This window comes from Eretmochelys imbricata, chromosome 3 (assembly GCF_965152235.1).
Source record: "Eretmochelys imbricata isolate rEreImb1 chromosome 3, rEreImb1.hap1, whole genome shotgun sequence".
Taxonomy (NCBI): Eukaryota; Metazoa; Chordata; order Testudines; family Cheloniidae; genus Eretmochelys; species Eretmochelys imbricata.
In genome coordinates, this window is record NC_135574.1 from 11,953,620 (window position 1) to 11,975,702 (window position 22,083).

The 22,083-nt window shown below is 50.0% G+C and overlaps 1 protein-coding gene across 1 annotated transcript in view; it reads left to right on the plus strand.

The window, feature by feature from the left end:
• Nucleotides 1-22,083, plus strand: part of TRAM2 (translocation associated membrane protein 2) — a 54,298-nt gene that overhangs the window by 26,844 nt on the left and 5,371 nt on the right. Inside the window, exons 3-10 of the mRNA XM_077812380.1 lie at nt 10,161-10,270; nt 10,549-10,665; nt 15,733-15,791; nt 17,352-17,436; nt 17,874-17,944; nt 18,764-18,868; nt 20,179-20,322; nt 21,110-21,273. Coding sequence (XP_077668506.1) covers nt 10,161-10,270; nt 10,549-10,665; nt 15,733-15,791; nt 17,352-17,436; nt 17,874-17,944; nt 18,764-18,868; nt 20,179-20,322; nt 21,110-21,273 — 855 coding nt within the window. The remainder of the gene's footprint in view (nt 1-10,160; nt 10,271-10,548; nt 10,666-15,732; nt 15,792-17,351; nt 17,437-17,873; nt 17,945-18,763; nt 18,869-20,178; nt 20,323-21,109; nt 21,274-22,083) is intronic.

Sequence of the window (22,083 nt, forward strand, 5' to 3'; positions counted from 1 at the left end):
TCTTTAGACCAGTAATTATTTTATCTTTTTTATCACCTTACAGATGAATAAGTGATCAATCCCTTCCTAGGAGAGTTTTTCAAGGCTCTTGATCATTCTCATAACTCTTCTCTCAGCCCCCTTCAGTTCTTTGGTACTTATTTTAATAACTTTAAATGAGATCAGATACCATAAGTAGCTGGGATTATACATACTCCATATTTCAAATGTGACTCACACTGTCTGGAGTTTGAGTAACAGCCATGTTAGTCTCTATTCGCAAAAAGAAAAGGAGTACTTGTGGCACCTTAGAGACTAACCAATTTATTTGAGCATAAGCTTTCGTGAGCTACAGCTCACTTCATCGGATGCATACTGTGGAAAGTGTAGAAGATCTTTTTATATACACACAAAGCATGAAAAAATACCTTCTCCCACCCCACTCTCCTGCTGGTAATAGCTTATCTAAAGTAATCACTCTCCTTACAATGTGTATGATAATCAAGGTGGGCCATTTCCAGCACAAATCCAGGGTTTAACAAGAACGTCTCGGGGGGGAGGGGGCGGAGGTAGGAAAAAACAAGGGGAAATAGGTTACCTTGCATAATGACTTAGCCACTCCCAGTCTCTATTCAAGCCTAAGTTAATTGTATCCAGTTTGCAAATGAATTCCAATTCAACAGTTTCTCGCTGGAGTCTGGATTTGAAGTTTTTTTTGTTGTAATATAGCAACTTTCATGTCTGTAATCGCGTGACCAGAGAGATTGAAGTGTTCTCCGATTGGTTTATGAATGTTATAATTCTTGACATCTGATTTGTGTCCATTTATTCTTTTACATAGAGACTGTCCAGTTTGACCAATGTACATGGCAGAGGGGCATTGCTGGCACATAATGGCATATATCACACTGGTGAATGTGCAGGTGAACGAGCCTCTGATAGTGTGGCTGATGTTATTAGGCCCTGTGATGGTGTTCCCTGAATAGATATGTGGGCACAGTTGGCAACGGGCTTTGTTGCAAGGATAGGTTCCTGGGTTAGTGGTTCTGTTGTGTGGTATGTGGTTGCTGGTGAGTATTTGCTTCAGGTTGGGGGGCTGTCTGTAGGCAAGGACTGGCCTGTCTCCCAAGATTTGTGAGAGTGTTGGATCATCCTTCAGGATAGGTTGTAGATCCTTAATAATGCGTTGGAGGGGTTTTAGTTGGGGGCTGAAGGTGACGGCTAGGGGCGTTCTGTTATTTTCTTTGTTAGGCCTGTCTTGTAGTAGGTGACTTCTGGGAACTCTTCTGGCTCTATCAATCCATTTCTTCACTTCCGCAGGTGGGTATTGTAGTTGTAAGAATGCTTGATAGAGATCTTGTAGGTGTTTGTCTCTGTCTGAGGGGTTGGAGCAAATGCGGTTGTATCGCAGAGCTTGGCTGTAGACTGTAGAGTCTGGAGTAGCTCACAACTGTGAGTGCCAATCTGTGAGTGCCAGACAGGTCAGACTGTCAGAAAACAGGGTAGACACCCCAAACTGGTGGTATATTCTATAATTAGATTTTTACCAAGCCAGTAACAATTGTGAACTTCTGGATCACTATATTAGCCTTACCATGGCATCTCAAGCAGTTCCCTTAGGGTCTCCAGCCAATTTTGCCACTCAGACAAACTGGACTTTGTGATAATGGTCCCTTATACCAAATATCACTTGACATTATGTTACTCCCAACCTCAAAGGGTCAGTCACTTACCCCAGTCTGTATCTCACACCAAAGATCACTCTGGTAGCCAATTTTTCTAGTAAAGTAACTAAAGGTTTTTTTTAGCTAAGAAAGGCAATGAGAGTTACTTAGAGGTTAAAACAGGTAAAATACATTAACAGGTGAGTCAAAGTTTGTAAGTCCAAATGATAGCGGAGATGTAGTGATCTGCGCGTTTTCCATACCTCTCTCAGGATTACCCAAAATAACTTTGGGGATCTCTGTCTTGCTTCTGGAGTGCTCCCCTGTGAGTGTCCAAACAACCCAGAGCTACAGGCTCGATCCCTAGATCCATCTTTACAGCTGCTTTCTGTGGAAAGCAATCTGGCAAGTGTTTTCATCACAGCATGGGCTCTCTCTTTGTGGACTAAATACAAACTGAGCTTGTGACTTTCCATCATCAAACACAACGAACCAGTGCTTTGACATTAGCAGTCTTTTACATTTCCAAGGCTTCAATCTTGTGTGATGGTTAAACCTAACGTAAACACAATGTGATAGCCAGAAACAATCCTTCATTAGTTTTCATGAAGTTTACACATCCAGTACATTCATATTTTAACTAGCGCACACTTTTATCTAGGATTACCTAATTACCAGGTATACATAGTGTAAAGTGATAGTAGACGACAGGTTATAGGTAAGTGAAGACAATAATATTAACAGTTCTTTGATATTCACCCACAAGTGAACTGGTCCATGGCTTTGATCTGAGCTGGCCTGTCAGTGTCAAAGTGACCTTGTCCACTTTTATTAGGCCTCAAACACCAAATATGGCTTATTTAAAATGAGTCCTGCCTGTTTAAAAGATTAGGCCCCACTGTTTAAAAGTACTTAAGCGTTGCAGTTCTCAGCATCACAATGCCTATCTGGTTTAGGAGCCTAAATCTTATTTTCAGAAGGGATTTAGGCACTTGAGTCTAATCACATCAACTGCTTTCAAAATACCCATAGTTGCATATCTGCATCTTTAGGCACCTAAATCCCTTTGGAAAATTTCCCCTAAATGTTCATTAAAGATACACAGATTAAAGCTGACAGTTCAAACTATTTTAGAACATAAAAACCTAAGAATGCCCATAATGGGTCAGACCAATGGTCCATCTAGCCCAGTATCCTGTCTTCCGACAGTGGCCAGTGCCAGGTGCTTCAAAAGGAAAGAAAAAAACAGGACAATTATCAACTGATCCAGTCCCTGTCATCCAGTCCCAGTATCTGGCAGTCAGAGGCTTAGGGACGCCCAGAGCCATGGGGTTCCATCCAGTGATGGGCTGCCAAAATCTTAACAACCGGTTCACTATAAAAAGTTCTGATTTAAGGGATGTGCCCCAGTATGTATTTTTTGTACCAACAGGGTTGCCGTACGTCCGTATTTTCCCAGGAGGAATTTTTAAAATTTAAAAATTCCTCCCGGACGGTGATTTAAGAACCAAAAAGTCTGACCTGTCCGGGAAAATACGGATGTGTGTTAACCCTGCCTAAAGTTCTTTTTTACAAAGATGATCCTGAACTAGAAATGAGCTCTGTTTCACATGTGTGGGTCCTCGCCACTCCCTGGGGGTGTGCTAGGGTGACCAGATGTCCCGATTTTATAGGGACAGTCCCGGTTTTGGGGTCTTTTTCTTATATAGGCTCCTATTACCCCCCCACCCCCATCCTGATTTTTCACACTTGCTGTCTGGTCACCCTAGGGTGTGCACATGTGTGGGTCCCAGCTGCTCCCTGCCCCCCTCATTGAAGCAGGCGTGCCCTGGGAACTGCAGGGTACCAGTGGCCGTGGGGCCAGCTGCAGACAGGGCTAGCTGGAGGCAGGGGGTGCAGGGCTGGCTGCGGGTAGGGTAGGGGGTGCGGAGCTGTCTGGAGACAGGAGGGTGTGGGGTTGGCTGGAAGCAAGGGGGTGTGCGGCTGACTGGAGATGGGGCTGGCTGCAAGCAGGGCAGGGGGTGCGTGCGGCAGGGGCTGGCTGCAGGCAGGGGGTGCAGGGGTGGCTGGAGACAGGGTAGGGGCTGACTGGAGGTAGGGGCTGGCTGCAGGCAGGGCAGAGGGGTGCAGGGCTGGCTGGAGACGGGCTGGCTGCGGGCAGGGCAGGGGTATGGCAGGGGCTGGCTGCGGGCAGGGCAGGGGGTATGGCAGGGGCTGGCTGCGGGCAAGGGGGGCAGGGGGTATGGCAGGGGCTGGCTGCGGGCAAGGGGGGCAGGGGGTATGGCAGGGGCTGGCTGCGGGCAAGGGGGGCAGGGGGTATGGCAGGGGCTGGCTGCGGGCAAGGTGGTGGGTGCTCCCGAGGAGAGCAGCAGGACGCAGCCCAGGCCCAGCAGAGCAGCCGGGGACTCACCAGGCAGCAGCAGGAGCCCCAGGGAGCAGCAGCAGCCCAGAGCCAGACGGCAGCCCACATGGCTTCCGCAGTGCAGTGCCCCCGGCGGCCGGAGCCCATCAAAGCCCCAGCGCCCCCTGCAGGGAAGCGGGTTAACAACCGGTTCTAAAACTGCTTCAAAATTGAACAACTGGTTCACGCGAACCGGTGCGAACCAGCTTCAGCTCACCACTGGTTCCATCCCTGATCAATTTGGGTAGTAACCTTTGATTGACCTATCTTCCATAAACTTCTCTAATTCTTTTGGCCTTCACAACATCCCCCAGCAATGAGTTCCACAGGTGGATCGTGCATTGCCTGAAGAAGTACTTCCTTTTGTTTGTTTTAAACCTTCCGGCTATTAATTTCATTGGGTGACCCCTCCGTCTTGTATTATGTGAAGGGATAAATAACACTGCTTTACTCACATTCTCCACGCAATTCATGATTTCATAGAGCTCAATCATATCGCTTCTTAGTCGTCTCTTTTCCAAGCTGAATGATCTAAGTCTTTTTAGTCTCTCCTCAAACGGAAGCTGTTCCACATTCTTTATCATTTTTGTTGCCCTTCTCTGTATCTTTTCAATTTCTAATATATCTTTTTTGAGATGAGACCAGAACTGCACACAGTATTCAAGGTGTGGGTGTACCATGGATTTATGTAGTGGCATGATATTTACTGTCTTCTTATCTATCCCTTGCCTAATAGTGCGTAACATTGTTAGCTTTTTTGACTGCCGCTGCACATTAAGTGGATTTTTGCAGAGAACTAGTCACAATGACTACCATGGAGGTCCTGGACTTTAATCTCTTACCTAGCAGCTTAAATTTGGGCACCAGGACTTCTCTCCTATCCCTCCCTATGTCATTGGTACCTACATGTACCATGACCACCGGCTTTTCCTGAGCACTGCACATAAGCCTGTCTAGATGGCTTGAGAAATCTGCAGCCTTTGAACCCAGCAGGCATGTCACCATGCAGTTCTCCCAGTCATCACAAACCCAACTATCTATATTTCTCATGATTGAATTACCCATTATTATTACATGTCTCTTCCTCAGAACTGGGGTCCCTTCCTCAGGAGGGGTATCCTCAGCGGGAGAGGACACCATTACATCATTTGGAGGGTGGGTTACCACTATGGGATCATTTTCTTCCACTCCAGCTTGATGTTCTCCTTCCCCGTGACTTTCATCCTCCTCAACAGCACAGAGGCTGTCATACTGGATGCGTGACCACTCTGACTGTGTCCCAGAAAGTGTCCCCTGTGTACCTCTCTGTCTCGCTTAGCTCCTCTAGTACATCCACTCTGGTCTCCAGAGCCCGTACTTGGTCTCTGAATGCCAGGAGCTCCTTGTCCTGAATGCACAAATACGCCACCTGCCCTCAAGTCAGGTAATCATGCATTCAGTGCAATCAACTGGATAGTCTCCGCTTTGCTGCTGGACTTCTGCCTGCTTTCTTTTTACTCCTGCAGCTTTTTTGGGGTGGGGGGTTGTTTATTAGCCTCAGGTTAGAGAATGTTAGGTGTGTCTCTGGCTCTCATGCTGCCTTTCTCAACTCCCTCGCAAAAATTCCATTAGCTGCTTCTGTTTGCTAGCTCCTCTGCTCACTTAGGAGCTGGCTTTTTAAACCTCCTGCTCTTCCTGAGTAGCCCTGCCTCCTGGTTAAAGGATCCTTGCACAGATATTAAGAGGGGGTGGAAACACTCAACACAAGCTACTACCGTAGAGTTAAGGCAGTTTAGCGTAGGGCTCATCTACCTGGAGGAGCTATTGTGGGAGAAGCTGGGGTGTGAATTTAAAGTGCAATGGCTATTGTGCACTAACCCACATGTGGACATTTTTATTCCACATCAAGGGTGTGTGTCTGCCGTGAAGCTGGAGGCATAATTTCCAGCTCGGGTAGACATACACACACTAATTTTGACCAAGCTAGTGCACGCTCAGAAGAGTGGGCAGAAAGGTGGGGGAAGACGCCAAAAGGGAGTGGGGCTTTGGGGGAAGGGGTGGAGTGGGGGCAGGAAGAGGTGGGGTGGGGGCTTGGGGAAAGGGGTGGGGTGGAGCGGGGCTGGGGCCTGGGGCTGAACGGTTGAGCACCCCCGGGGAAAATTAGAAGCCAGCGCCTGTGCCAAAGGTTGCATCCAATAGGGACCTGTCTCTCCCTAACTCTAACACTTTGGCTCTCCAGCATGTCAGATCCCCCAGAAAGCTCCCTGCTGAGGAGTTCTGGTTTGGCCGTGGGTCGCATCTCTCTGGGTCGCATCTCTCCAGCTGCGCTGCTAGGCCCATCTGGCTCTAAATGATGTGTTTGCAGTGTTGGTCCAAGGACGTTAGAGAGACCAGGCTTGGAAGGTAGTATCTTTTACTGGACCAACTCCTGTTGGTGGAAGGGACAAGCTTTCGAAAGGTGGGGGGTTACCCTCCCCCCACCTTGTCTCTCTAAAATATGGGGCCTGCGCTCCCTGGAGTGTTGAAATTCGCACTCTGATTATCCTGGTTGCAACACCCAGCCCCCTTGACTGTGCTGTCCCTGTCTCTGGGGTCTGTTGGGATCCTGATGCTTTTGCCATATATATTTTTATTGTAAAGGCTTGACTCGTTCAGCAGCTGGACTCTTGTTCCCCAAGTGACTTTAGTGCTGCTGAAGGGTTGGATTACAGCCAGAGGGACTGGAGTCTTGTTGTGACGTTGCACTCCATATGCGATATAAAAATATGTTTATAAGTGTGAATATAATGGAACTGGAATATGCTTTATGCAAACGGTCTCTTGTAAGGTATCATTACAAAGCTTATAATCTACTGAGTGTGTTCATCCTATTTGTATGAATGTAGCATTATTGTATCTGAAACTAGAATATGAAGTGTAACTCTGAGGTCCTATTGTAATTATGCAAAGTGTGGGCCATTAATGGTGGTTTAGAATCTTGATGGCTCCCATTGACTAGGACAGTTGACTGTAAATGGTTCTGTTTACCTGCAAGCCCTGCCTGTGTACATGTAGGCCAGCCCCTGGGTAAGGAAAAATGAGGTCTTACAGTGACATATGACTATGTCACCTGATACTGGAATCCATCTTAAACCTGGTGCTTTTCCATTTAGAACGAGGGGTTGGGATCCAGAGAGACAAAGGATTCCCGCCTTGTGCCAAAGCTATAAAAGGGGGTGGAGCAGGACAAAGGGGGTCCCAGTCATGGGAGAGTCTCTGCTTTTCACCTAAGATGTTAGTTCCAGCAGGCAAGGACTGTACCGGGGAAAGGATTGGGCCCAGACTAAGAAGGAGGATAGTCTGTGAAAGAAGCTTATTGGAATATCTCTGAGGGTAAGATATTATCTGTAATCAGTTTCTTAATGTATTAGGCTTAGACTTGCGTGTTTTGTTTTATTTTGCTTGGTAACTTACTTTGTTCTGTCTGTTATTACTTCGAACCACTTAAATCCTACTTTTTATACTTAATAAAATCACTTTTGATTATTAATAAACCCAGAGTAAGAGATTAATGCCTGTTGGAGCAAACCGCTGTGTATATCTCTCTATCAGTGTTATAGAGGGCGGACAATTTATGAGTTTACCCTGTATAAGCTTTATACAGAGTAACCTGGCTGCTACTCTGAAACCAAATAAATCCATTTTAGTCTGTATTCGCAAAAAGAAAAGGAGTACTAGTGGCACCTTAGAGACTAACCAATTTATTTGAGCATAAGCTTTCGTGAGCTACAGCTCACTTCATCGGCTCAAAATCGATGAAGTGAGCTGTAGCTCACAAAGCTTATGCTCAAATAAATTGGTTAGTCTCTAAGGTGCCACTAGTACTCCTTTTCTTTTTGGATTTATTTGGGGTTTGGATCCCATTGGGAGCTGGGTGTCTGGGTGCTGAAGACAGGTAACCTGCTGAGCAGCTTTTAGTTAAAGTCTGCAGCTTTGTGGGCATGAACCAGACCTGGGTCTGTGTTGCAGCAGGCTAGCGTGCCTGGCTCAACAAGGCAGGATTCTGGAGTTCCAAGCTGACAGTGAAAACGGGCTCAGAGGTAAATTAAGCACATCAGGTGGCAGTCCCAAGGGGGTCTCTGTGACCAAACCCATCACAGTGACATAGTCGAGCAGGGTCTGTGCCCAGCTGATTGCTTTGATACACTGGTAGTGATTTTAAGTGAGTTTTAAGTGTGGTGGCTGGAGAACATACAAAGTGGTTACGGGTTTGTTATTTTCTGTTTGCTTATTTCGGGGAAAGGGAAGTAGGAACAGGAAAACAGGAAAATGAGTGAAAGCAGTGAAGCGATGGCGAAGTTGGAGCTTTTTAGGCTGCAAGTTGTAGAAAAGGAGAGGGAGCACCAGAGATTATTGCAACTGAAAGAACGGGAGATAAAAGAAAAAGAAGAGTCAGCCAGAGAGGAGGCTGCACACAGAAGGGCTATGGAGGCAGAGGCAGCCAGGGAGAAAGCTGCACACCAGCAAGTCCTGGAACTCAGGCAGCTGGAGGCTGACAAAAAAAGGCAGGATAAGAAGTGAGAGAGGCAGCAAGCCCTGGAGTTAAGACAAAGAAATTGAGGCCCAGATTGCAACTCAGAAGCATGAACTGGCTGTAATGGAGTGGAAGAGACAAAATCCTTCAGAAACTGGCTCCATTTCCCCAAAAATCCACAAATGGGAACAGTTATACCCACAGTATAATGAATCCAATGATATTGCTGAATATTTCATCACCTTTGAGAAACTGTGCACTCTCCTTGTGATTCCTGAAGATCAAAAAATGACCACTTTGGCTGCAAAATTGACTTGGGAGGGCTCTGGACATATTCAGTAAGATGCCTATTGATGATGCTTCAAACTGTGATAAATTTAAGGAATTGGTTTTGAAACAGTTCCAGACTACACCTGAAACCTCTGCCAAGATCCTGGCTCCTCAGCTGCACAACAGGCCAACCATGGTCCCCATGCGGTGCTAACTAGGTTAGGCTTTTTGGATGCTCATGAGAAATGGCTTTGGGCCTGTCCGTCTGCTCCCCCCTCCATCTTGGCTATCATGACTAAGTGACTCTCTTGTGGGGTGGGTGTAGCTTTAGTGGGGGAAGCCTGTGGCTCCCGGTCAGCAGTGAACTCTACCCTTTAGCCCTGGATCTGGGCTGCGTCACCAGCAGGGGTTGGGCAAGGGACACCTTCACTTGGAATCTGAATAGTGAGAAGTCACTGGTCTCTCTCTCTTTGACTGCTGTGAGCTGTGGAATTAAACCCCTCTCTTATCAGAGTCCCTTGTCGGGTAGTTCTGTCTGTTGTGTGGGTGGTATTCCAGAAAACCCGCCGCAGGACCCGGGCTTCTGGGAGGGCCGTCCTGCGAGTGGTGGTTGGGTCACTCAGCGGCGCTCTTTTGTGACTGTGTTGCACGCTGTTTTATAAGACTGGGTGTGGTTCCCCCTCTTTGGGTGTTGCTTAAAATGTCTGAGGGACGACTCTGAAGCTGGCTGTTTTATGGCCCTCGATACCATAGTATCTGAGCACTGTGCATTTATCCACCAACTCCTGTGAGGCAGGGCACTTCCCCCCAGGCCACCCAACAGCCCAGGAAGGCCGCAGCCATCTAGTGCTGCCGTGTGTTTCTAGTCCCATGGGAACGAGGGTGCCACTGACAGGGCCTCAGTTTGACTTCTGTCAAAAGGAAGGATGGCCCAATGGTTAGGCTGCTAGTCTGGGACTCGGGAGACCTGGGCTCACGTGCTGGCTCTGCAACAGACTTTCTGTGTGTCCTTAGTCACTTGGTCTCTCTGTGCCTCAGTTCCCCATGTGTACAATGGGGTAATAGCACTCCCAGGGGTTTATAAATCCATTGAAGACCTCAAGGCACTAGGGAGCTGTAAACTAGCTCAGCTACGTGTCAGTGTGAAAGGAGCATTCCCTGCCGCTGCCCATGCTGGGCCAAGATGAACAGAGTCCTCCAGGCTTGGCATCCACCTTATTTAAAAAAAAAAAACACTTCATCTCTGGGTGCCTTTAAAACCCAACCCCGGCCCCCCGCTTCGGTGTCGGAAAACAATGCCCTTTTGGCCTAGCCCCAACAGCTGCAGTGATGATATTCGTCTCTCTCTCCCCAGACGGCGAGCTAGTTCACTACCGTTACGGGCTAAAGGACTTGATCACCATCCTCTTCTATGTCTTCATAGCAATCATCCTGCATATGGTGTTGCAGGACTACGTCCTGGATGTAAGTTCTGCTTCTGTTCTGAGGTAAAATTCCTGGAGGGCCTCTTGTTAAAGAGCCCACAGGCCTCTATGTTGACTCTTAGTGGCCACAGCTGGCCTCTGCATGCTGGCTGGCCTTTCTGAGCTGGTTGGTTTGATCGGGCCGGGGGGTCTCTCTAGCCTGACATGGTGGCAGGTGAGCTCTCACTTCAGGGGCAGGCGGGAGTGACTGGTGTTTGGGAGTGAGGAAGGTGAATTGCCGGCATTGTGGCTTATGCCCTCTTATTATTTTTCCTCTAGAAAATCAACAGGCGGCTCCATCTCTCCAAGGTCAAACACAGCAAGTTCAACGAATCGGGGCAGCTGGTGGCTTTCCATCTCACCTCCATGATCTGGTGCTTGTATGTAGTGGTCACGGTAAGCTATGGCAGAGGGCCCAGCCGAGACTCGGCATGGTCCATTTCAGGTTTCCCTTTACAGAGATTGGGCCTAGACTGAGGGAGTCTGCAGCAGATACCTGCTCACATGGGTCCTTTAGCATTCCCTCTGCTGGGTGTTTTCTGTGCGTGTTGGTTTGAGGCAGTTCTTGCCCATGCTCTCATCGGTAGGAATCCCTCCAAAGTTACTTACTGTGAGGGGTGAGGGAGTCTCGAGAGAGCAGACGACTGGACTCCAGAGCAGCATGTACAGTGGGGCTCCGTGTAATGCTTGGCGAGCTGGACTGAGTCTCTGTCAGAGTTAGGGGATTGCACGGCAGACAGAAAATTCGGTGTCCCTTTCACTGAGCTAAAAACGGGTTTGAATGAGCTCCGTTTGAGAGTGAACCATGCAGTCAGCATGGCAGCCACTGTGCTGTTCGTTTTAATATTACATTTAATTGATTTGAAGCTATCTCCAGACTTCAAGTTGTCAGTGTGACACCGACTCTGTATTGACAAGGCGTAATAATGATAATAAATACCTGTCTTTTATAGAGCACTTTTTATGACTAGCTCACAAAGCGCACAATGAAGCCGCATTGTAGAAGTTGTCATAGGGAGCACGGGAGGATCTTGGCACCTCGGGGAGGGGTAGAAGACAGTTTGGAACCAGCCCATGGAATGAGCACATTAGCTGGGTGTTTCTGCAAAAACTGTCAGCAGTGAGACAGCAGTGCAGCAATTTAAACGGTCATTTCAGGATTCAGACTCTCCACACACACAGACAGACACACACACACACAACAATTAACCCCTCTAAGCTGTTGTTTCAGGCTGCTGGCAGACTCAGGCAGACGTCACCATGTCAGTTTACACTTGGTTCGTGTTTTCAGGGTTTTCTTTGCAAGCGTGAAGGATACAAACAGAGGGTAAAATTCTGGTCCCACTAAATCTGGGGGAAGTTTTGCCGCTGACTAGAATGGCACCAGGGTTTCATCTGTCCTATGTTGTGGGGAAAGATTCTGGAGCACATTTCTCTGACAAGGGGAGGATTCTCAGGCAAAACTCCTGACCATGGAATTGCATTGTATCCTGGGCTTTGCTTTACAATCCCTTGGCAGCCTGCTCTCTCCCTCTCTCTGGGAAGCCTGTTGTTCTGGCTTTCTGCTATGTGAGGCCCCTTTATTCAAGACGAGAAAGCTGGAAATGTTCAACCAATGGTGCCATCTGATCGACTGGAGTCAACACACAGTACTATATAGTCCACAAAGCTGCTGCAAGGAGGAGCTGCGGGTGGGGCTGGCTGTGTGCATTTTAGCAAGAGCAGATCTCTTAACCCAGGTTACCAAAGCCCTTGGAATGAGCAGAGAGAAGGGGATAAACTCTGCTAAACACAGTTAAGGTCTCTGAACTCCAAGTGTCTTACTGCCAATTGCTCTTCTGCTCACATTCTGATTCCAAGCTGGGGGAGCAGCGTAGCATAAAAGCCTAGAGATGCCAGAAGACTTTAATATGCATGAAAATGTAAACTGACTTTCCATTGGATTTGGGGGCAGGGGGGCTAGATAGGGCAGAGGCATTATGCAAACATTCTGTAAAATGTGGGTTTAAAGCATGAGCCAGTGTCCCCCATTCCCCCCAAAATCCCAACCGAAACCTACGTAATTTCAGCTTTAATGTCACAGAACATAAATGCAGTAGACAAAAGTCAGGCAATGCAAAAGTTAAGGATCCTCCTGGCAAGGCTAACTCAGCCATTTGTGTGTGGAGGGGAGGTGTTTTTGGATTGCTCTTAAATACGTGGATTAATACATGTTCCATACAAAAGGCTTCATCCAAAGAACAGAAAGGGTGCTAGCAGTTACTAAAGAGTTACCACTTAACCAGCTGTATTAAGCCTCTCATATGCCCCAGTGTCAGGAATGCCCCAGTATGTGGTATCCAGCCAGTGCTGGATAGTAACTGACTATCACTGTCGCAAATTACATGTGATTCCAGTAAATAACCCTAAACTCCATCTACAGCATCTGCCCTAGCACCCATGTCCTTCCCAGCAGGCTGGCAGCTGCATGCTGCCTCAGGCCCCAACTCCTCCTCCAGCACAGCTGGCTACACCCTAGTTTTACCCCTCCAGATGTACCTCACCTCCACAGTGGTGGGCGCCAGCCTGAGGGAGGTGGGTATCAGAAGCCTGCAGGCAGGGAGTCGGGGGGAGGGAGAGAGATTTATTTAAAAAAAAAAAATGGATCAAGACTGCTTGTAAGACTGGCCTCCTGCCAGTACTCAGTTCTCCTTAGCTGTGACCAAGGAACTGGCTGGTCTCCACTGTGTTAAGAATTAGCCAGGGTGTTAAGGGTTAATGTTCTTGTTGCTCACTATCTCTGGGGAGGGACGGGGACACGTTAAATAAAAAAAAACAAAACGGGTTCACTCTCATTTTGTTTCTGGCCCAGCCTGGTGTAATGGGCTCCTGGCCAGGCCCAGGGCTCCCTGTGACTCTTTAGTTTCCAGTTAATTAAAACCACCGAGTAAATGTTCCTTTGGAAGCTTCACCTGGCCCTGCCAACCCCTCCCGACCTGCACTGCCTCGCAAGCCAGTCACGGAGCATCCCTCTTTTTCAGCCTGTATTACTTTAAAGTACATTCATTCCTGAGACGCCCGTGACTGGTGGATGCTCCTGTGAACGATATGGGGCGTGGTCCATTGAAACAGGTGGCAAAGCTACCGTTGGCTTCAATTGGCTTTGCACCCGCCCTGTGGTGCCTGTTCTCTCATTGCTGGCGGTGGGCACCCTGTCTCTCGTTAGTGCAGCGTTAACCCTTTGGAGGCTGCCCATCTAGGTACCTATTTCTGCTCCCCCTCCCTCCCACCAGGAAAGCCTGGTGTCCGGAGGGTTAAAAAGACTTGTCCATCCTTCAACATCTCTTATGCCCTTAGTGTGGGCTGCTCGTGCCCCTTGAGAGCAAATTAGCAGCATCACTCTTGTTTGAGTACTTCACGGCTACAGTCTCCTCCCCCACCACCACCATCCTGCTTCAGATATTTCCACTAGCCAGGGGTTGCAGAACTGGTAGGCAGGGGGGCTAGAGCCCCTGCAATGGAAATATTGTGGGGGCGCTGTCCCTGCATCAGCTTGCACATGCCCAGGTGCAGGGGGCGGGGAGGTTGCAGCGGCGAGAGCTGAACCCGGAGGGGCTAGAGTGGCTGCATCAGGGCCTGGGACCAGGCCAGGGAGCAGGACCTAGCAGAGCTGAAATGGAAGCCCCTGGACTGTCCTTCCAAGCCTGGAGCTGGCTGCCCACTCCCACCCCTGGCCAAGTCTCAGTACCTCCCCTTACTCCTCCTTCTATTCCTCTGTCCCCCTCCCCCAATTGCAGGGAGCTTCCGCCCTCCTGCCTCTAACTGGGGGCCGCAGCCTCCTCTGTAAACATCCCAAGTTGCTGCTGTGCCAGGGAGCCCCGAGGGCGTGCCAGCTGACTGAAAGAGGCTTCTGAGCTTTCTAACTCTGTGTGCTCTGTCCCCCAGCCTGGCTGCAGCTCGGTATCCATGGTGGTTTTTCAGAAAAGACGCTGTAAATGAGGGTGAATCGTCTGAGCTGGCCCTGGCTGTGGGTTTTGCCTCCAGATCCCAACTTCCCCCCAACTTCAATTTGACACCATGTGAAATTACGTCTGACAAAGCCAAGATCTGTTGGCCTTCAGGGTGCCTCTGTTCTCCCGCGCTTTCCTTAAGGGAGGGGGAGTTGATGGGAGGAGACTTCCCTTTGGTTTGGGAGCGTGGGCTTGTCTACACGGTGAGAAAGCCCAGAATAGTTAGTGTGCACCCCAGCCACTCCGCACTAACTCCCTGTGTGGACACTCTTACTCTGCACTAACAGAGCCTTGGTGCACATCAGCTTAATACACTTCCAGAGTGCCCAGTCAGTGTGTCCACATGAGGATCTAGCACAAGGTAGCTATTGTGCTGTAAAATCACACCGTGGCTTAGCGCGCGCTAGCTGCTCCGTGCAGACAAGCCCTGCATGTGGGCTTGCATGTGTTGAATATTGATCCGCTTGTATCTCACAATTCCAAAGCAGCCTGCAGTGTTGAAGACACAAGTCCAGTAAACCGAAGTAAATATGGATTCCATGCAAAGACGCTGCATTAAAAGAGCACTTACGTTTGCAGAGCAAAGCACTAAAAATAAATCTGGGAATGTCCAAGTTCAGGTTTCCTGCACAACCATTATTATTTATTTGTATCATCCTAGCACCTCGGAGCCCCAGTCCAGGACCAGGAGTCAGGACCCCATTGTGCTAGGCACCGTGCAAACACAGAATGAAAAGAGGGTCCCTGCCCCAAAGAGCTTACAGTCTAAGACAAGTGACTGCAGGTTGATACAGGCCGGCAGGGGAGCATAAGGGAACACTGAGACATAACTTGAACTTCACCCCTTTGGGCTTATGATGGGTTTTAATTACAGGATCGCATCCTGTTACCTCTGCTGGACCCAGGGCTTGTTCAGCGTGCTGGCTGGCTGGTACACACTGTTGTAAGCCTTTTATAGCTTGGTGGAATCAAAATGCATTTTCACTGGACCCCTAAAAGGCAAATGGGACCGTCTCCATCCTTGAACTATTAGGTTTCTGCCCTTTCCCACTGAGAGATTAGCTGGGGGAAGGCTGCAGCAGCTTTATAACAAAAAACATTCCCTGCGTTCAAAAATGGCTGAAGAAGTTTTGCCCAATTTTTATTTCAGTTCCCCTTCAGATACAGAGGAGACCTGGAGAGGTGCAGCCCTGTTACGTGAAAGTTGGACAAAATTATCATCAGCCGTAAGAGGCCTATTAGAATGTCAGTGTTTTGGCAACCTTAATGCTGGCCTTATCTAACGTGCTTCAGCTTGTAATAATTGCAGCTGCTCTGAAAGGATCCAGCCTCCAGGCCCCTTTTCTCGGTTTCTCATTACTGACATGGCATTTAGTTTGCGCAGTTGGAATTGGCGCTGATGTGGGTAACCCCAGAACCGACACGTGCTGATGATTTCCTTTGCTTAGAACTTGCCTCTCCTCTTCTCTTTCAGGAAGGATACTTGTCAAATCCGAGGAGCTGGTGGGAAAACTACCCTCATGTTTTTCTCCCGTAAGCGCTCTGTTCTTCAGCTGACCGCTTCCTTCCTCTTTTTAGGTTAATGTCAGGACGTGGCATGGGAGTCAGTGCCATGTGACTAGGCAGCATTTACCTTGCTCTGTATTTTCAAAGCACTGTACAAAGGATCCCACAGCCCCTTCCCATGCTGGGTTTTCCAGTAAACCCTGATTTCTACAAAGGTCTTAAGGGACATTTGAAATCTTAATACAAATTCAGGAGGTGGCGGGGTGGCGGGAGGCATTGTGTGATCGGGCACTTCAGAGCATGTCTCCCCTTGTGGCCTGGGACTCGAGAGTCCTGAATTCGGTTCCGAGCTCCCAGTGACTTTGGGCAAGTCACTTAACCTCTCTGTGCCTCAGTTTCCCATCTGTAAAATGAGGGATGATAATTCTCCCCTCCTTGCAGGGATGCTGTAATGGTGAACTTGGGAAGGTTTGTGAGGCTGGGGGATATATAAGTACCCAGACAGAAAGAGGGAGCTCCAGTCAGTGTATAGCCAATGTTTGGGAACCATGGGTTCAGAAATTCAGGAGTGATCTGTCCCCTTATTAGGATGCTAATGGGGGCAGAGAAGTTGGGACTTGCCCAACCAATCAGCGGCAGAGCTGGGGTTAGAAGTTAGGAGGTTCCTGGCTTCCACTCCCATGCTAAATCCCCAGGAGGAGCTCAGTGGGGTTAGGAGCTGGATGCAGGAATCCCTGGGTGGAATTTGCTGGCCTGTGTTATGCAGGAGGTCAGCCTAGGAGGTGACCACAGTTCTCCTCCTGGCCTTGAAATCTGTGACTCTAGATCATTCTGGCCCAGGAATCCTGGATCCCATGAATGATTAAACTTATATTTGGCCCCTCCTTCCCATGTGCGCACTCCCCTGAATGCTAGTGGGTAACTGGATCCTAGTGTAGGTGCAAAACAGTAGGGAGAGGAGTGCTCTGTGGTGCCCCATGCAGCACAAATGGAATTCTAGCACCCGCATGCCAAATCCAGAATGAGTCTGAGTCTGCCAGGCCTCCCAGCAAACACACAATGTTGCATTTTGGTTGCTGTCAAATTCTCCTTCTCTCTTTTCCCTCCCGTTCCTTGGGTGCCATATCTATTAGCTCTTGAAAAGCAGTAACCCCTTGACGACTTTGTCTAAGGCCCTAGGCCAGTACCTCTTTCCCAGTCCTCAAATAAGAGATTAAAAAACTAGCCCAAACCTGACCTTCATCCCCCAGACTGTTTGGGAATGGCTGCTCCCTGCAGGCTCTCTGGCTTTCCCGAGGCTTCCTCTTTCCAGGAAAAGTCCACAGGGGACAGACCTCCTGCTGAGTTAATGGGTGTAGTAGATCAGGCAGTCTTCCCCCCCTTGGCTGGGACTGGGGTAGCTGGTTTGATTTCCAGGGGTCAGATCAGGGCATGTGCTTTCTGCTCAGAGGAATTCTCCCCGCAACTCTCAAAGGGTTGATGCCCCATCCCAGTCCATAGTATGGGGAATATTTACACACATGGAACTTCCAGTCTGGAGCTGTGTTTGCCCGCCAAGCTTTCACCTGTCCTGTCCTTGCATTTCAGGTTCCAGGTGAAGTTTTTCTACCTTTGCCAGCTGGCCTACTGGCTGCATGCCCTGCCTGAGCTATACTTCCAGAAGGTGCGCAAGGTGAGTGCTGGACAGGCCGCGCTGCAGGCTTTGCAAAGGCTGCCTCATCTGGTGGAACCACTGGCCAGCGGATTTGCAGTAGCTTTAAGAAGCAAAATGCCAGACTGCATACATGGAACCTGGGGAGAAGTGCAAGGCTGGGGAAGGCACAGCTGCTGCATGTTCCCCTTACACTGAGAGCGAGCTTGGAAGCTGCTTTCTCTCAGCGTGCATAGGTGCCCTGGCCACCATGTTGCCTTTACACTTGGCCAATTAGGTGGAATATTCATGGCCACAGGATGACGTTGCATGTACCACCGGGAGCGCTCCACAAATCTTGGCGGAGCAGGGAAAGCCCTAGACTTACCTCCGTGCTTCGCTGCTCCATTGCGTGTGCTCATTCAGATTTCCAAGTGAGGAAGGTTGAACTTACTGTTAAATCTTTGTTCCTTTGCCAGGAGGAGATTCCTCGTCACCTGCGGTACATCAGCCTGTACCTGATGCATATAGCTGGAGCATACCTCTTAAAGTGAGTGCAGTGGAGTTCGCTTTATGGGGCCTGCGAATAATGATGGGAAAATCCTGGTTTCCGGAGGGCGGGTGCTCAGTACTTGCTGAGGGGTGGGCAGCCAAAATCGCTAGTCCCTGTGAAAATCTTGGCCGACGCATTGAGACTTGAGTAAAGGGGGGAGGGGGGGTGATTTAAAAACCAACAATAAATGCAACAAATGATTAGCCTGTGGAACTCCCAGCTACAGTATGTTACTGAAGCCAACAGTTTCCAAATAGGAGAATAGCTACTTTTAGGAAAGAAGATACGGTCTAGTCACATCAGCTAGGATGGATGACATGCCGGCACCTAATACTTTCAGAGCATCTTACAACGCAAACCTCTGCGAGTGCTTCTCAGTCTCAGGCTGGAAGATGTGATCCCCTTTTTGGTGTCAGGAAAATTTTCTCCCGGGGTTGTTATTGCAGTTAGAACAAATACGTTCTACAGACTTTCATACGCCATCCGGTGAAGCACGCAGCCTATGTGAGAGGCAGCAGGGTCCAGTGACTAGCGCGCTGGACTACAATACAAGAGACCTTGGCTTCTGTTCCCGGCTCTGCTCGGTGATAGTGGGCTCTGTGCCTTGGTTGCCCCTTAAACCATGTCAAGTCTATTTCGATTGTAACCTGTCTGGGGCAGGCATGTGAATGTCCAAGGCCCAGCACAACGGGGTTTTGATTTTGATTTGAAGCACATAGTCCGCAGAACAAACATGAAGTAGGAGTAATAAGGTAGGTGGCTGACTGGAGCTCAGGTCTGTTCCAATATGGCAATGCCTGTGTCTTCTCTCTCTAGCCTAACCCGCCTGGGGCTTGTCCTCTTGCTGCTGCAGTACTTCGCTGAATTCCTCTTCCACATGGCCCGTCTATTCTACTTCACAGATGAGAACAACGAGAAGCTGTAAGTACACCGAGCTGAGAGGAGCGATTCGCCCCTTGCCGGCCAGAACTGTCATGCAATGTTTCAGAGTAACAGCCGTGTTAGTCTGTATTCGCAAAAAGAAAAGGAGGACTTGTGGCACCTTAGAGACTAACCAATTTATTTGAGCATGAGCTTTCGTGAGCTACAGCTCACTTCATCAGATGCATACTGTGGAAACTGCAGCAGACTTTGGAGTCTAGGGGGAAGTCTGTCTTCCTTCTCCAGAACGGATCTGCAAGGGAGCTCTCACCTTGGGGGTGGGGAGAGGGGTCACGGGTGCTGCAGTTCCTGACTAGCCTGTTGGCAGTGGGCAGGAAGATCTCCACAGCACAAGTACAAAGAGGGCACTCGAGGCCGGATTAACTCCCAGGCTTGATTCAGTAAGCATAAGAACCCCTGATCAGTGCAGCCTGTGAAGGGCCTGAGACCTTGTGTAGTCATGTACGGCAGTGCAAAGTTGGAGAGGTGGTGTGGTCTAGTGGATAGAGCACTGGCCTGGGAATCAGGAGACCTGGGTTCTATTCCTAGCTCTGCTGCTGGCCTTCAGTGAGATATTGGGCCAGTCTCATCTTCTCTCTGTGCTTCTGTTTACCCTCCCACCCTTTGTCTTGTTTGTTTAAACTCGTCAAAACTATCCCTCGCTAGGTGTAAGTGCAGAGCCTAGCGCAATGGGGCCCTGATCTCAGCGCAGCAGGCTGCTTTCCTAACACAAAGACTAATGAATATAAAAAGATACTGGAATGGTGGTGACGTTATATGCTCCTGTTGCAGTGGGCTGCATGACCACACACAACAAAGGGCATAAGAGAATTGGACCTGAAATCCCCCCGGGCCTGAAATTCACTAGTGCCAACTGTGCACAAATGTGCCAGGAGACTCTCTGCACATGCACAAAGTGGTGTGCTCTGGAGTGGAAGGTTGACAGCCCTGGAGACTTAAACCCTGTTCAGCACAGGCACCAGCCAACCTGCCTCCCACGTGACTCGGCAGGGCCATCTCACGCGTGGCCTGTTCCGGCAACGGCACCCTTGCTGAGGCTGCAGGAAGGGGACCAGCTGTGACAGTTGCCTAGCACTCCTAGGCTGAAATAACCCCTCCTCCCCCAAAGTTCAACCCTGTTAAAAGTGGGTCCCCATGAACAACATGCTGCTCCTGGGCATGTTGAGGCAGTTTCCTGGCCTGAATGTCTGCGTCTCGCGACTCCTGCTGCCCTTCCGGGTAGGCTGGCTGTGCGCCCCCACTGCGGATGGAGGCTCATCCCAGTGACGCTCCTGTTGGAATTCACGCAGGTTTAATGCCTGGGCAGTGGTGTTCGTGGTCACCCGGCTCTTCACCCTCACCCTTTCCGTGCTGGTTGTTGGCTTTGGGCTGGCTCGGGTGGAAAACCAGGCGTTCGACCCAGAGAAAGGAAACTTCAACACTCTGCTTTCCAGGTAAGACGTGGCCATGTGCTGCTCCATCGGCTTCCTGCCCGTAGGCTGAAATGGTCTGCCGGATTGCTTAACGCATGCTCATGTAGTCAGGAAGGGGACTGATGAAAGCAGTAGTGATGCCCGTGTTCAGGTTCTCTACCCATCCACTCCCACTCGGCTCCCAAGGGTCAGACCTGCAAAGTCAGAGGGGTCTGAAAATCCAACTGTCTTCTGCTTAGAACTTCTCCCGTACCGAGGGCTCTGTAGATGCAGCATAGTACTAGGCGCGCAAGCTGGATGCTAGGCTGTCTTGAGGCTCAGCAAAATTGTCTGTGAACTGTAGCGTGAAGGAAAGAAAAATCCTTGTTTGCTCAGTAAAGAGACCAGATACGAAGAGAGCCTCCAAGCAGATCTGTCATGTAAGGAGGTGCACTTAGTACAATCCCTTTTCTAGCCATAACTGCAATTTAAGGGACCTGGTCAACATAAATCATACTTCTGTCTGGCTGTGTCCTCCCTCCTGTTGTCAGAGGAGCCTAGGGACGTGGCAGGCGTGAGCAAAAACTGGCAGCGGGACTCAGGGCAGGGCTGGTACCTGGAACAACTATTCCCTCCCCTCAGGTGTCCTCACAGAACTGGTCTGTGGGCTCTGGAGAGCACCAGTCTCTGTAGATCGCTGTGGTCTTTGGGTATGAAGGCCATTTACTAGCTGGCTTGGTTGGGTTTGGAAGTGGCTCCATGGCCCCTGGCTTCGGCCTCTCTGCTCCATTCTCAGCCTGCCTCTTCTCTGCCCCCTCCCACCCCCCAGGATGGGCGTGCTGTCCCTGGTGTGCCTCTCCCAGGCCTGGATGATGTGGCACTTCATCCACTTCCAGCTGCGGCGCTGGCGGGAGTACTGGAATGAGCAGAGCGCCAGGCAGAGAGCTGCCACCCTCACCAAACAGCAGTCCAAGCCCGTCAAGAGGGAGTCGGGTAAGTGCCAAGGCCGGGTGCTGAGAGCAGGGCCGTGTGTGGCTGAGCTGGGGGCAAGATGTAAGGGCCCAGGATGCTGTCGGGTCCCTTCCTCTGCTGTAGAGGGATCAGCAATGGCCAGGAGCCATCAGGGCCCCAGCTCTGTCCTAGGGTTGCCAACTTTCTGTTAGCAGAAAACCGAACACCTTTGCCCTGCTCCGTGAGGCTCCGCCCCTGCCCCGCCCCTTCTCCAAAGCCCCACCCCCATTTACTCCATCCCCCCTTCCTCCGTCACTCGCTCTCCCCCACCCTCCCTCACTCATTTTCACTGGGCTGAGGCAGAGGGTTGGGCTGCGGTGGAGCTCAGGGCTCCGGCTGGGGCTATGGACTCCGGGGTGCGGCCAGAAATGAGGGGTTTGACGTGCAGGAGGGGGCTCAGGGCTGGGGCAGAGGTTGGGGCTCAGGAGAGGGTTTGGCGTGCAGGCTCTGAGCGGCGCTTACCTCAGGTGGCTTCCGGGAAGCGGCCAGCATGCCCCTCCAGCTCCTCGGCCCAGGGCAGGGTTGGCCACGGGGGCTCAGTGTGCCGCCCCCACCTGCAGGTGCCATTGGCCATGGTTCCCAGCCAATGGGAGCTGCGGAGCTGGTGCTTGGGGAGGGGGTAGCGCGTTTAGCCCCCGGGGCTGCAGGAACCTGGCCGCCACTTCTGGGAGCTGTGCGGAACCAGGACAGGCACGGAATCATAGACTTTAAGGTCAGAAGGGACCATTATGATCGTCTAGTCTGACCTCCTGCACAACGCAGGCCACAGAATCTCACTCACCCACTCCTGTA